This window comes from Alligator sinensis, unplaced genomic scaffold (genome assembly GCF_000455745.1).
Source record: "Alligator sinensis unplaced genomic scaffold, ASM45574v1 scaffold166_1, whole genome shotgun sequence".
Lineage (NCBI taxonomy): Eukaryota > Metazoa > Chordata > Crocodylia > Alligatoridae > Alligator > Alligator sinensis.
This window is the reverse complement of record NW_005842098.1, coordinates 747635-763859: the sequence shown is the minus strand read 5'-3', so window position 1 is coordinate 763859 and position 16225 is coordinate 747635. Positions and strand designations below refer to the sequence as shown.

The 16225-nt window shown below is 44.7% G+C and overlaps 1 protein-coding gene across 1 annotated transcript in view; it reads right to left on the bottom strand.

Annotated features, from left to right (window-relative positions):
• Nucleotides 1-16225, bottom strand: part of GRIN2B (glutamate ionotropic receptor NMDA type subunit 2B) — a 252762-nt gene that overhangs the window by 152798 nt on the left and 83739 nt on the right. The window contains exons 3-4 of the mRNA XM_025204807.1: nt 11228-11237; nt 10726-10755 (exon numbers count right to left, since the gene is read on the bottom strand). Of these exons, the coding sequence (XP_025060592.1) occupies nt 10726-10755; nt 11228-11237 (40 nt within the window). The remainder of the gene's footprint in view (nt 1-10725; nt 10756-11227; nt 11238-16225) is intronic.

Below are 16225 nucleotides of genomic sequence, written 5' to 3'. Positions count from 1 at the left end.
TACAAACATGGTTATGTGCATCAAGAAGTATTTTACACCAAGCTTCTTCTTCACTTGCACACTGGAACAAATTAATCAGTGCCCATGTACTTGGCAGTAAGCTAGAAGGAGAACAAAGTATTATTTTAGTGGGGGGCGGGGGGAAGAGATTTTGATAGCTTTTTTGTATGGGAGTGGGTAAAGGTGGGTGGGGGTTATATTATTATGGATCTTAGGAAGAAGCAGGAAAACTTCAAATTCCAAAGTTGTCCAAATTCGCTGACAACACCAAGTTGTGGGGCGAAGTGGGCACGTTGGAGGGGAGGGACAGAAGCCAGCTAGATCTAGACACATTACAGAAGGGGGCAGATGAGACTAGGATGGAATTCAACGCAGGCAAGTGCAAGGTGCTGCATCTAGGGAGAAGGAACCAGCAACACACCTATAGGCTGGGGAGCAACCTTCTTGTCAGAATGGTGGCAGAAAGGGATCTTGGAGTCATTGTTAACTCCAGGATGAACACAAGCAGCCAATGCGAGGAAGCAGTCAGTAAGGCTAACCACATCTTGTCGTGCATCTACAGATGCATCACAAGCAGGTCCAGGGAGGTGATCCTTCCCCTCTACGTGGCATTGGTCAGGCCCCAGTTGGAGTACTGCATCCAGTTTTGGGCGCTGCACTTCAAGAGGGATGTGAGAGGGTCCAGAGGAAGGCCACTTGCACGGTCAAGGGGCAGTGGGGCAGGCACCAAGAAGAGAGTTTAAAGGGCCTGAACCTATTCAGCCTCCACAAGAGAAGGCTGAGAGGGGATCGGGTGGCCATTTACAAACTCACCACGGGGGACCAGAGAGAATTGGGGGAGGCTCTGTTCCCCCGGGCACAACCCGGGGTTACTAGGAATAATGGCCACAAATTGTTAGAGAGAAGGTTCAGACTGGACATCAGGAGACATTACTTTACAGTTAGGACTGCCAGGATCTGGAATGGACTCCCAAGTGAAGTGGTACTCTCTCCTACCTTGGGGGTCTTCAAGAGGAGGCTGAACAGATATTTGGCTGGGGTGATATGACCCCAGCACCCATGCCTGCCCGGGGCATGGGCTTGGACCTGATGATCTGTTTAGGTCCCTTCCAACCCTAAGCACTATGATACCATGACTCTTTGTCCTCATTAAGCCTTTAATGTAACAACTAACCCCCCACCCAAAACAGTCGACTGACCCCTTCCTGTAAATCACGCTCTTTAGTAAGGGAGTTAGGGGGATATAGTAGTAAGGGTTTTCTCTTGGGAAAATTTGATACACCATTGCAAAAGGAACCTAAGTAAAGCAGAAACATTGGTAATTCTGTTCATTTAGACCAGTCTAATTCACAAGTCTAATCTCTTCAGCAGAACCAAGGCACATCCAGACCTAGTGTGGTAAACCCATGGCATTTGGCGGAGATGTTCTCAGTGCCTACAGAGAAGACCATTAGGTGTCCCCATCCAGCATGAATGAAGGGTATCTGTCATATAACCCTCCCAAGTACGATCAATGACTTGGTTCCAAAACTTGTCGATCCACATGAATGTTGCAAGAAAGACAAAGAGATAAAGGACCATCAGAGATGGAACCATGACACCAGGCACGCTTCAAGACATGTACCTGCTCTTTTCCCCCCAGCAGTAAGTTTGGATCCCAGATCCAGGGATCCAAGGCACCATCCAGGCTATGGCAGATACCTCTCATTCATGCTGGATAGAGACACCTAGTGGTCTTCTCTGTAGGAATCAAGAACATCTCCACTTCTGTGTCATCTTTGTATTAAAGGAGTACTTGGAGGGTAGTGTTGCCTGGTCCCCGTAGGTCCCTCTGTGGGCTCTAGTAAGAATCAGGGATAGCTGAGACTGCTGCTCCGGTATCTATTTTAAATGGCATTGGTTGTCCATTGAACTCAATTTCTTTCATCTAGACTCCTGTATGTAATGACGACTGTAACTTCATCTAAAAGTACTGTGCAATACTCTGCATCCTGTTCCGTGACTTCAGAGACTGGTGGCAGAGCAACAAACTGAAGCATAGCGACCTTTCTTTTTACATTGCTGACATATCTCTTCCGTAGCAGGACACTGACCATGATTATGTCCCGGAGTTTGTCCCCACCTACGGCATTGGCCTCCTTTCCCACTTGGTTGCTGCTGTGGGTGCTGGTGCGACCACTCCCAGTGTTCCTTGTCCTTGTCAGTTCTATTTGTATTTGTTTGTAGTTTCTTTACACTGTGCATTGCATCCATATTAACTAATGCCTGACAGGACTAAGAATCACTCCTGATTTCCTTTGTTGCTGTTTAACTAGCTCTGATTGGTGAGCCTGTGTGATAGCATAATGAAGCATTAGATTACAGTTGGATCCTGATTTATGTGAGAGCTCTGTATCATGAAGTCCCAAAACTAAGCAGTCCCTAATTAGCTCCTCCTTAAGCTCCACATATTGGCAGGATTTGGCCATTGCATACAAAGATCTATCCACAGGTTCTGAAGGCTCCTATTTATGGATGTTGAATCTAGCTCATTCATAAATCACATTTCTTTTGCCCAGAAGAAATCAGTTAATGCTTCTATCACTGCAGCATATTGCTTTTTCTCTGCGTCCATAAGAGGCAGTGACAGCAGAATTTCATCCACCTGATCTCCCATAGAGTAGATAAGAGTACTCACTTGGTAAGCTTCCAATGGTTTGTCCAGGCCCAACACTTCCCTGAAGCGATTAAAATGCCTGATCCATCAAGGCCACATTCCAGGGGATTGGAAATCACACTGCTCTGGTGGTACAACTCTGAATGCCTGCATGGTCTCTGTAGCCAGCCTCAGCACTGCACTGGGTTCTGCTGCAGGTAGAGGCATCCAGCTCTGCTCTGGGCTGGATTCAGCTGCTGCTAGAGCCAGATCCATCAGTTGGGAATCACCTGTTTGATTTCCTCTTGGTGGCAGGATTTGCCACTTCTGATACCATGTGTTATTCTAGATTTTAGGAAGAATCAGGAAGACTCTTTGTCCTCGTTAAGCCTTTATTATAACAACTAACCCCCAACCCAAAATGGTCAACTGACCCCTTCCTGTGGATGGCATCACTCTTTAGTAAAGGAGTGAACCTTTACTACTACAGGGGTTGGGAGAGAAGTAGAAACCAAGGGGAAAAGATATGGTAAAAACTCCACATTTCTCCTGGTCCGGAGAGGCACAGCAAGTTTTTGGGTACATCTTTTCTTTAGCAAAGGGATGAGGTTTTATACAAGATCCTCTTACCAACCCAAATCTCCTTCATAAAAATTCCATGCTTCATGCTCTTGAAGAAACACCTATGGTTCAACTGGAAGGCCCTTCCCCACTACTGCATTTTTTCCTTCCTGATCTTTTGACACTTTCCCATTTCCATAGCACAGCTATGTTTCTGACCACAGCTGCCTCTCTCATAGATACAGACTTATTAACCGAAGCACCACCCCACCTCACCCCCCGCCACCCCATCTCTGCAATAAGCATTGGCTCACTTAAGCCAGGGTGACACAGAAAAAGTTGGCCTAGGACTGGGACCCCGAGGCAAAAGCTTAGATATAATTATACTGAAGCATCTGCTTGCGAAGAAGAGTAGTCTCAGGATGAAATGACATGAACTGGAACCAGCATAAAATTTCTAGAGAGAAAGCAGCTTTACCTTGGTTTAAGAGATTGCATCATATGGCTGCAATTTTTTCCTTTACCCTCAGTGCAACTGCGATTTTCCCAGGAAGTCCTGTTCCTGTGTCCAGGACCTGTGGCCTAAAGTCCTGTCACCTTCACCATTTATTGAAGCATCTATATTTACCTTGAAGGTCTTCCCTGCAGATATCGTAGCCCAAAGCACTGTGATGGCAAACAATGTGAGCTTTCCTGCATCCCTGCTTGTGTCAGTCTCCTAAATCGGTCACATATCTTGATTTCCCTCAGATGCACATTGTGAGTGTCTAAAGGGAAAAAACTGATTCTCACTTTGTGTTTGCTCAGTGCCTGGGACAATGGGGTCTAATCGACACCCTGCCTTAGAATTTCCCTTTTCTAATGCTTTCTGGAGCTTCCAGGAGCTTTTCTAATGCTTTGTGGAGCTTCTCTGTCAGAAACTTGGTAAATTTGCATTGTTGTTCTCATTCTTTGTCACTGGAGAATAAAAAAAGGCTTTGGGAATTCTCATTTAGCTAATCCAGACATTTCCACCCCTCAATTTCATTATAATGTTTGCAGGCCAAATCCTCAGATGGGGGAAACACACCCAGCTGTAGTAACTTCAATGAAAGCATAATTCACACCAGCTGAAAGCTGAACTGCAAAGCACAACATCATGGTATAGAATAGATGTTTCAAAGCTTCAGTATCATCCATCTTCACCATGTGAGACCCACATTACCTCAGTTTTTGCTTTGTGGAGAATGCCATGACCTGACCCCAAGAGTGATTTTAGTTTTCTCCCCTTCTCACATCCAGCCCACTCTCCCTTCCTTATTATCTGTCTCTTCCCTGTCAGCGCTTTTCCTAGAGACATTTATGCTGATGAATGGCTGGGGTGACTGTCTCAGCAACTGACAACCAAACACAGAGATGTAAGACCCCTTCCCAGAACTTGCAGCAGATGGAAGATTCAGAAGGAAAAGAAATATAGCTAGTCAGGTTGAAAAATAACCAGATTCAAAATGGAGGCTGGACATTTATGTCACTTCAAAGGCTGGGCCAAAGTCTCAATAACCATCCTTATGTCCTTTTCACTCCATTAGCTCTAAAATCCACCTCCAAAAAACACCAAAATCTGGATTTATCCAAGTGAGGAGTTTGGAGGCACTCCCACACCACCCAAAGGTGACAGCCTACAGATAGCACAGCCTGCACTCCATGCTCTCCTTATTCAGTTACCTGCCTGTGTCAAACTTTCCCATTAATCAATTTCATGGCCTAATAATAAACTCTCCCTAATCAATTTCACAGTATTACTAAGCTCATTTCTCAACCAATTCATATTTGAGTTTCCTACAGAAAAATCACTTAGAGAAATAAATACCAATCTGTACATTATTTTAGGTAAATTTTTCTTCCTAACCAGTCTAAACATACCATTTCCTATAAGCATCGGAAAAATGCTTAACTCTTCTTTTGTCTATGCTGCATTTGTTTAATTCAGTCTAGTAATTTTATAGGTTCAACAGGCAAGAATTCCTTCAGAAGAAGAATCATGCTATGAAACAATTTTGCTAATACAGGCCCCAAAAAATAACATACAATCATAAAAAATCAAGGCAGGTCATCTACATGAGGGATTCCCAAACTGTGGTCTGTGTATCCCTGGGGGTACATGGGAAAAATGTCTAACGGTGGATTTAATTTTCATTATAATAATAATTGGCATTTAAGAGATTAAAACATAAAACGTATCCTGGTAGGGTATACATGGGCAGCTGGTAAATCTGGAACGAGGTATGCAATAAGAAAAAGTTTGGGACCCTCTGATCTAGACTGTCCCCTGCCTGAGGCAAGCTCATCCCTATCCAAACCATCCTATACAAATCTTTGTTTAACTTTTTAGTAAAATTACATGGTCAACCTGACACACAACTACAAGACATAACACCCTAACACAGGTAAAGCAAGGGGACAATGGCAGCCAGTGTCCTGTTATTAAAATATGCTCAAGAGATCCAAGCAAGAGGACCATGTCCCCTGCTACAAAGGAAAGCAAAATCCCCTGCAGTCTGTACCAGTTTGACCATGAATTAAAATTCCTTCCTGACCTCAAATATGGTGATCAGTCTGATCCTGAGCAGAGGGTCTAACCCTCTAGCCAGAAACATTTGTACTTTAGTCCCAGCTGGAGCACTGGAACACCCCAGTCAAAATCCCCAGCCTTGACTGCAGCCAGCGCCAAGTAAAGAGCACTATCACCTGTCTTGCAACTAATGCTTCTATTGATGTAACCCAAAGCCACATTTACTTTTTTCACAGCTGTGTCACACTGAAGACTCTTACTGAGTCTATGATCCACCAAGACTCCCAAAGCCTTCTCTGTAGTGCTGATGTCCAGCCAGGTACCACCCATTCTGTATTTGTGTTTTTGATTGTTTTTCCTGAAGGGTTGCACCTTGCTTTTGTGAGCATTAAACTTCATCCTGTTGGCTCCAGCCCAGCTTTTCAGTCCATCAGGTTCCTTCTGAATCACACTCCTGGTTCTCCAGCACATTCACAATCCTTCACAGTTTCATGGTGTCTGCAGATTTGCACAGGAAGCTTTCTATTTCAGCATCTCAATAGTTAATAAGTACGTTGAACAGCAGTGGGCCTCGGATAGACCCCTGTAGGACTCGACTCAAAACTCCCTGCCATTTTGAGGGATGGAAAGGAAAAAGGATTTCCCGCATGTCAGCTGATCTGTGATGACTGTTTTGTACCAAAGGACAGTGAAGATACAAGGAAGCTAAGCAAGGGCAGTTTGTCTCTAAATGACATAACTTCCAAATTTTCATGGTGACAGCTTAAATAGTTATCTGGGTTATTCTGTGTTAAGCAGGTAAAGTTTAAAAAATACAGTAGCTTCCCTCTCATCTTTTAACTTGGAATAATTGTTTCAATGACCCCCATCTACACACAGGCAAGGGAGGAGATGAAGAAGTAAAAAGAGGCAAATAAGAGGCTATAGTAGTGTAAAGAGCACCAAAAACTTGGCACTGTAGCACTTTCCTTTACTTAATGGAGACTGGGTGGGTTGTCTGTACACAGTACTCGGCAAATTCTTGGGGCAGAAGCTCAGGAAAAGGACATGGTGGTCACGGGAGGAACTCTAGGGTTTCATAGTAGCTAGGGTCAGGAGGGACCTGAACAGATCATCTAGCCTGACTTGAAGTCAAAAAGCCATGTGCACTTACACTTATGTTTATAACAGAGTAAAAATAATCTCAGTGAAAAGCCTATATAAATTATAGAAATTTACAAAGCACTCTTGATGTTGTAAGGAAATAAGATTCTGCTTTGCATTGTAATCAGATTTCCAGTACTTCACCCAACTGACATTTATAAACCTCCCCCAATAGGTGTTATGATCTAACACTTGAAAAACATTGGTCTCATGCATATGCTGCCCTCAGAAGCAATTTGCTGGCCACCAGATCTCTCCAGGCTGGCCACATCCCTTTTGAAGTGCAGGGTCCAGTACTGGATGCAGTACTCCAGCTGTGGCCTGACCAAAGTCGCATAGAGGAGAAGTATCACTTCTCTGGACCAGCTTGAGATGCACCTTTGGATTCATGACAAGGTATGGCTGGCCTTGCTGGTTGTGGTCTGGCATTGGCGGCTCATGTTCATCTTGGAGTCAATAATGACCCCAAGATTCCTTTCCGCCTCTGTGCTTTCAAGAAGGGAACTCCCCAGCCTGTATGTATGCTGTGGATTCCTTCTCCCAAGGTGCAGCACCCTGCATATGTCTACGTTGAATCCCATCCTATTCTCATCTGCCCACTTTTGTAGTCTGTCTAAATGTAGTTGCAGCCTCTCTCTCCCTTCAAGTGTGTCCACCTCACCCCACATCTTAGTGTCATCAGCAAACTTGGACAGCGTGCTTTACATCCCCTCGTCCAAGTCGCTGATGAAGATGTTAAACGGTGCGGGTCCGAGGACCGAGCCTTGGGGTATCCCACTGCTCACATCTTGCCAGGTTGAGTACAACCCGTCCACCACTACTCTCCGGGTGCATGCCATCAGCCAATTTTTTACCCATCCAACTGTGCTGGCATCAATGCCGCAGTCACTTAATTTATTGATGAGGATGGGGTGAGAGAGAGTGTCAAAGGCCTTCTTAAAGTCTAGAAAGACTATGTCCACTATGTTGCATTGCTTCTCTTTAGACTGTGTATTAGGCAAAGGGTCAAACAATGCAAAACGTAAATCAGGCACTGGTCCTTCCAAGCTAAATGGAGGGTTTCTTACGATGCCTTTCCTTGAGCATTTACATTTGATATCTTGACTGCTACATGGTCTCAAAATAGTGATGATATTGATGAGCACGTACATGGCCTAAGCAGCAGCAGTCACCTTCTGCCATGAGTTCACGTGCACTCTCACCAGGTTCCCTCTCTGCCAACAGATACATTAGGGCATGCTCAGTGCCTATGTGAGCCACATGGAAGGCATTCCTCGTGGATATTAGGGCTGTGCGAAGCTTCAGTAGCCGATTCGATTCGGAGGAGATTCGGCAGTCAAATCTCCAAATCTGAATCGAATCGGGAAACCCGTTAAAAGGTCCGAATTGAATCGGAAGCATCCAAATCGATTTGGAAAGCAGGCTAGCAGGAAACAAAAACTGAGAAGGGGGGGGGGGGGGGGAGGGGCAGTGACTGTGATCTTTCCCCGAGTTCCCTTTCAGTCACAGTGCTCTGGGGGGAGGTACATAGAAACAACATATAAAGCTGTGTGTGAAGTGATCTGTTTCTGTGCCTTTTGTGAGCTGTGTCTGTCTTGCAGCAGCATCTGAAATGTTCTGGCTTGGTAGCACTAGCTAGTCTCTTGCTATCAATTTGTATCCAATCCTTTCCTACTTACCCTTGCCTACCATCCCTGTTGTTATCTCTTTCAACTTATTCTTCCCCCAAAGTCCTCTTACTTGTTCTTGTTAGTGTCTTTTTTTTCCCTGCACAAAAAAAAAAAAATCTGTTTTCCCTGACAGTGCGTCATCACTGTGCAAGAAAGCACAACACACACACACTTTGCAGCACACCAAACATGAAGCATGCTGGAAAGGCAGGTGCCAGGTTTTCTGGCAGGGGAGGGAGAGGGGGCAGAGAGAGAGCTGCAAGTCTGCCCTGCCCCCCAACACAGACACACCCTCTTTCCTGGTAGTGATGAGTCTTCTGTTGCTAGTGGGAGCAAGGAGGTGGGAGTAGTGTCTGCACTTGCAACACCTCCACTAATATCAGTAATAACCACCAACACCAGAATGACAGTCTCCACCCCAGTTTCAGTTCCCAGCATGAGCCTTCCAATGCCAGAGGAGAAGCTGGATCTGGAAGCAGAGGAGCTGAGTGCCAGAGCTAAGAAAATTCTGGGGAAGGAGTGGGAGTCTGAGTTTGTGCTCCACACTCCTCAAAGTTCCCCTAGAGGCAGGTCTCTTCTGGAAGGCACTTCGGAGGAGGTTGTGGGGGCAGGTGGCTTAGCTCCTCAAGTTGTTGTGCCTCTGCCTGGTGAGGAGGGGGATAAGGCAGGATCCCCACCCTCAACCCAGAAGCAGGTGGGTAGCATAGTGTGGCATCATATGCTACCTGCCAGCACTGCAGAATGCAGATCAAACAGGGCAAGGAGGTGAAATACTTCAGCACCACAGAAATGCTGCTGCATCTTGGGAAGCAGCACCCCATTGCCCTTGTTCCTTCTCAGCCTGGCACCAGTGGGAGTGTGCCCAAAAAGAAGTCTCCCTCTCACTCCAAAGCCCCCGTCCTCCCAAAGCAGAGGCAGGCCACCCTGGACTAGTTGGAGAAAGGTAGAGATAAGGGGGAGGGGGCACATTCCCAAGGCAAGTGAGGTCAGCCAGCTCATTGGGGAGATGCTTTCTGTGGATGGCCAGGGTTCAGGCAGCTCATGGTACTCGTGGCCCCATGCTATCAAGTGCCCGCATGTACCACCTTTAGCAGGACAGTGGTGCCCTCCCTGTACAAGGCATGCAGGGAGTACTTGAGGGAGGAGCTGCAGAAGGCAGGGATGCAGGTAGCTTTGCATTTCACCTTGGACATCTGGAGCAGCCGGGATGGAGATCACACCTACCTCTCCCTCACAGGGCACTGGTGTGATCAGTCAGGAGTCGGTGGGCTCTCCTTTAAGCTTAGGTGATGGATGAGTCACATACAGCAAAGGAGATCATGGTGGCCATGAACTGCATGGTGCAGGAGTGGCTCATTGGGCAGGGTGAGCTCACCCATGGGTTCAAGGTCACCGACAACAGGACCAATATTGTGATAGCTTTGTTGGCATCCACTGTGTGGCACACAAGTTCTACCTCATAGTCAGGGATGCCTTGGAAGGGGACAGGGTTCCCAGCGACAGCACCATCACTACTACTACCAGCCAACTCATTTCAAAATGCAGGAAGGTGGTGGGCTACTTCCACTGGAGCATCAAGGAGGGAAAGATGCTGTGGGACCAACAGGCAGAGCTGAGCATCCCTGCAACACAAAATCATGCAGGATGTGGAGACTCGGTGGAACACCACATACCTGATGCTGGAAAGGCTGGTGGAGCAACAGAAGGCCATCCATGAGATGGCCTTGCTCAGGGAGATTGAGATCAGCGGCCCCCTTAACAAAACAGTAGGATACCATCTCCCAACACTGGGGATGCCCTCCTTAGCCAGGTGATCCCCATAGTGAAGGAGCTTGAGAATCAAATGGAGAAGTTCCAAGGGATTGATGTTCCTGGCTGAAACAACCTGCTTTCACCAGAGGTGCAGGCATTGGTGAAGCGGCTGAAGAAATGCATCAAAAAAAAATGGCTGGATCCATTGCGGTCCACACGCTGGCGGGTATGTGCGACCCGGGGGTGAAGGTGAGCATCTGCAGCAACAAAACACTCAATCACTGGACAGAGGTGCTGGTAAACAGAGTCAGGGAGGCAGAAGGGCAGAGGCAGAGAGATGTGGAAGAGAGGGATCCACTTTCCTGTGCCAGCACTCCAACCACGAGCCACTACCAATGTAGGCCAAGGGCGTGGCTTCAGTGCTGGGGTCCAGAGGATCAGGACTAAAAGACTGGAGAGTAGTTTTCTTGTGAGAAATGCGCCCCCACTGGTAATTGAGTGTTCTTGTCTTTAATAGATTTCTGGTGTGCATTTGTTCTGGTGCGCAGTTGTTGTTTGGTCTCTCCTACGTATTTTCCATAAGGGCATTTGGTGCATTGCATGAGATATACAATGTTTATGGAGGTGCAGCTGTAAGATCCAGGAATGGTGATGGTTCTGTTATGGGGTGTAGTAATCGTAGGGGTACTGGAGATATGTTGGCAGGTACTGCATTTCTTATCATGGCACGGTCTGGATCTATTTGGTGCATTTTGGGCTGTAGGAAGTTTGCTTCTGGTGATGAGGTTAGCGAGGTTCAGTGCTTGTTTGAATTTACAAAACACTTTTCACAGATTAGCCTCTGAACTTCACTTCATCAACCTCCTAGATACAAACACTCATGGACTCAATATAGACATTGGATTTATGACACACTGTAACCTGCCTGACATCTGACTCCCCAGGTACCTCTCCACTTTTACCTGCTACATTCCACCCCGCCCCCAGCCCCAACCCCAGCCTGTCTCTCACCCCCCGACACCTCAATTTACATTTTCACTGACTTTTTTCTTGCATGCATACCAGCCTCTGGCATCTTTATTATTCATTCCATACAGGAACAGCACACATGCACACAAACTGCAGATGCTTCCTCAGCTTGCCAAAGGGTTTTTAAATCCGAAAGCTTGCTAAGATATATTTTTCCAACTATTCAATTGGTCTAATAAAAGATATCAGATTGAGCCAAAGAACCTTGTCTGCCTATGTCCTTAGACCAATATGCCTATAGCCTACACCCCTTAACATACACAAGTGATACAAGCTTTGTTTCAACAGTTTGAGGTGCACTTTCACAGAAATCCCTGCACCCATCTCTTTGAAACTTGGCAGGCTTCATGCCCTCAGAAGGGGCTACCATCCCTGCTGTTTTCATCCAAATCTGCAAAAAATGACAAAGTTATAGGTGTTTTAGCTATTCCCCATTATAGTCTATGGCCAAATCACTGAATTGGTGGCAAATCTTCAAATCCAATTTGGCCAAATCGAATACGGACAGTGACTCAAATCCCTGAATCAAATCACTGTCCCTCTGAATCAGCTAACTCCAAATCCGAATTGAATACTTGCCACTTCACACAGACCTAGTGGATATGCATACCCCAAAGGCACATTTGCCTCCTATTACTTACCAGCAGTGGTGGCCTTAAGGTTGTTGGGGCCCTGGGTAAGAGACTCATTTGGGGCCCCTTAGAGGTTTAATTTTGATGACGTATAAGCAAGTCAGACCGTTATTATTTCAATTTCACTTTGCCTGCTCCATGCAACTGCAATAAAAGTATCTCAATACAATATTGACAATACAAAGAAAGAGTTTAACATTGAGATATATGCTAGATTCATTCTAGGTTCAAAATTTCAGGGCCCCTTAACGTGTGGGGCCCCCGGCAGTCACCCAGTTTGCCCTCCCCTACAGCCGCTACTGTTTCCCAGGCATAGTATGTAATATATCTTGGTGGGAGGTAGATGGAGCATGGCATTTTAGGGCCAGTAACTGCCCATGTGCCACTAAACAAGTACATAACACACTCAGCTAATGTGCCAAAGGGTGCTAGATTGAAATGATCAAGTGGACAAAAAGATACACATTTGCAGGGGGAAAAAAACCCATCATTTTTCCTTCACCTCCTGTCACAGGGCATGTGTTGCATGGGGTCTGTACCTCCCCTGGCTTTCTTGCCTTTCTATAAACCTCCTGCACCTCTCCTGCAGTCATGGCCATCTGTGCCTATATCCAGTGACAGATTTCTACCATTGTTACTCTCTCTACATGGCTCCACACTTTTTGCCCCGAAATCCCTGAAAGCCATGTTATTTTCGCATTTCCTTCTGTGGGCACCATGCTGATGTGCACTGGATATCTCCCTTCATTGCAAGTAAGGTGCTATTAAAATCAGATCATTATCTGTAACTCATTTCACAGATCTCTGGAAACTGTGCCAAGTCCTCTCTGAGGCCATGTCTGGACTGCTAGTTGTCTGTTTCATCCAGTCATACTAGAAGCATGAGGGCAAATATCCTGCCTCTAATCTCATGCTCATTAAACATCCTTGACAACCTGGCCAAAGTCCACCTTTAGCAACTACATTCTACCAACACCCCCTCCAGCTTCTGTGGGGGTGTGGTATTTTTCTTTGCTTCCTGTGGTGTACTGTTACACAGCTGCAATATTTCACTCCAGAGGTGGATGAATTTTAGTGGTGAATACAGTCATTTCTTTGTAGTTTATAAATTGCTTTGGAATTGCAGATAAGAGATGTAAAAGATACTGGGGTCTATCATAAATAAATGTATGACATTGAAATCACTGCTAGAGGCAGCCATCTTGCTGAAAAATGATTTCATTTGTGACACTAATAATACAGAAAAATAATAGTCAAGGCTGAATACTGGAAACTTATTTCCATCTCATTTTAATACTACTTTAGAAAATATAAAAAACTGTAATGTTTAATATATTCAGCTTTCATTTGTTTTTAACTGTTACTAATCCCTATTAAATTAGCTCATTTTCAGTTTGACACTGGGTTCTGCACATAAACTGCCCATCTCATCAATGATGGAACTTCATTAACTTTCATCTTCCAGAGGCTTGGAAATGCCAAATGTAATTTATAAACTTTGCTCTTTAAACATTTTTTACAGTATATTCCTGCAGAGAAGAGTTTCTTTCACCTTATTATTTACATTCAGTTGACTAAGGTGGGTGCAAGGGCCTTTTAAGTGTGAATGCAGCAGGTAAAGAAATATCTTAATAGAGGTGGAAAGGAGCTTTCTGGTAAGTTCCTGGCTGGTAGAGTTCTGTCTGAATGACTGTATTCGTGCCATTGAGTTATATTTTAATCATTACATCTCAGGGCACCTACAAGCCTTGTATTTGCAACTTTTTTGTTTATTAAATCAAAATACTCCAAGGTAAGTGATGTAGGACAAGCTGGTGAATGGGAAAATTTAGTGGGTCTTTGCTAGCTCTAGTTTTCATTTTACTGTTTCATTTACAGTATAGAGATTTTAAAATATCAGACTTCTACAGCATCTTTCATTCAAATATTTTATTAAAAAATATACAATAGAGAACATGCAAAATGAAAAAAAATCTATGGTAGGGCAAGGTACAGCATCTTCAAATGTTAATAACTATTTCAAAATCAATTTTTTCCAACTTTAGCAAAGCAGACATTTTTTATTGAGCATCACTGCCCAATTCTGAAGTTTGAAAGTGAAGCTACCTTTGAGTTACTTATGCACAATAGAAGTCTCACTGCTTGATAATTATTTGAAAGCAGAACAAATGCATTTATTTCACACTCTCCTAACTCAGAATTGGTTGAACTGTTTTTTGCTCAGATTTTTCAAAACTTTCACCTTTGGGCTAAGCATGGGCATGAGAAGTTGCAACCTAAAACAAAATACACTGCAAAAATTATAGCTACTTGAAAGTAGGATATTGGAAAGGAATATGAACTATAAACACTTTAATCCCAACTCCCCCCAAAGCTGGGAAGTATTTGAATGGAAAGTCCAATTTTCCCACTTAGAAAGAAAATTCAGCTATTACATTTGGATCTGGTTTGGTATACAGATCCATTTTTCTCTCCCAAATTTAGAAGCACTTAGATACAGTGTTTCAGCTCAAACCCGTCCTTAAGGCAGGGGTTTAGAAAGTTGTGGTCTTCATAACTGTTCTTCCAGCATGTCCATTATGTTTGTATAAACCTCAATTCAGGAAAGCACTTAACTTCAAAACGTGCTTAGACACCTTATTGAACTGGGTTCACACACAGTAGAAAGCATTTTACCCAACACTGAACTGCAGCTACCTCTGAACTGCAGGTATGTCCAAAGTGAACACAGCAAATTACACAATAGCATAGGAGAGGAAATAAGAGAAACCCTGTATCCAGTCTGAGCTTACCGTGGTCATTTTTTAGCTGAAAAAGTAATCAGAATGGAAAATTCACCAGGATGGAACATGGTTAACACCTCAACCTTTTAGGAAAAGCATTCAGGGTGTTTGTTTGGGGTTTTGTTTTTTGTTTTGGGAGGGGGGCAGGGTGGTTGTTGTTGGAGCGGGGGAGGGTGGTTAAATGACTATGAATACAGTTAGGACTTCTGCTCAGGACTCAGCCACTAGGGGGCAAAATGAGCTGATATCTTGTCAAACCACATTTTGAAGCGAAATTGCATCGAAAAGAAAAGAGAAAACTGCTGGAGAGTTGCACAGGGAGCCATGGCAACACAGCACTTCCTATTTTTAAAACTCAAAAGATAGTAAGAACATTAAGTCTAGGGGAAAAATATTTCAATTAAAAAAAGATAAAGATGTTCTTTAATGAATCTTACAATAAGTCCAGAAAAGGCAAATTGTTTATCTATGGATGCATGATCCAAAGGGCTCTGACAGGCTAGCAGGCAATCACTGAGGAGGAGAGAAGGCATTCACCTGTGGTGCACTGCGGTGCTATCCCCAGGCACAGCTACATCCTCTCATTACATGGACTTCTTTAAAAATCACTGAATTCCTTACACATTTTGCCTGTGATCACTAGAGATATTTTTGTTCACTGTTTGTGGATTCATTCCCCTCCCTCCAGTTCCCCTGTGGACCTTTCAGAGGAAAGGTTTCAGTTCACTTCAGAGTGGCAAGGGGGAAAAAAAATAAAAGAACCTGAATTCACAAGTTAAAAGCATATCAGCACCAGCAAATGCCATTTCAAGGTATTAGCATTAAAAGGACTTGGATCTAGAGCAGAGGACAGATCAGAGGACTTGAAATGGAATCAAGAAGTGTTTTGTTCTGTCCATGGAGAATCATTCCCAGCTGGTGGATTGCTGGTGGCCTGCTTGAAGTGACTTGGTGGGTCTCAGGCCAGTCTCTAATCAAGGGACAGTTACAGCCATAACAATTACTCTGGCAATTCATTTTTCCCCCTGTTGCACGCAACGTTTGTAAGCTAACTGTTCCTAACACATTGCAATCTTCTGCCCCTAATCCCTGTCCCCCACTTCTCTCCCCCGCACTCATTCCACCTCAGGATAATCCTGCCACGCAGGGTTCAGGCACAGCAGCCAGGGTCATTGGGGTAGGTAGTTTTCCTAATTTGATTCTACACAAGAGTCTCACAAGCCTCCCCAAGACAGCATAATGAAAGACCAAGAGGAAGGCAGCTCAAGGAAGGTGGAGTCACTGTTGTGTGTCATTAGTGTCTAAGCCTTTGTCACTGGTCACTTTGGTTTGAGGAGGCACTGATGGCTGTGCGTGCGTGCGTGTGTGCACACACACACACATTCTGCACCACGATAAAGCTTCCTTCAGTATCCCCCAAAAACCTGAAACAGTAACCTAGCAACCATCTGAGTGCAAGGCACAGGAGA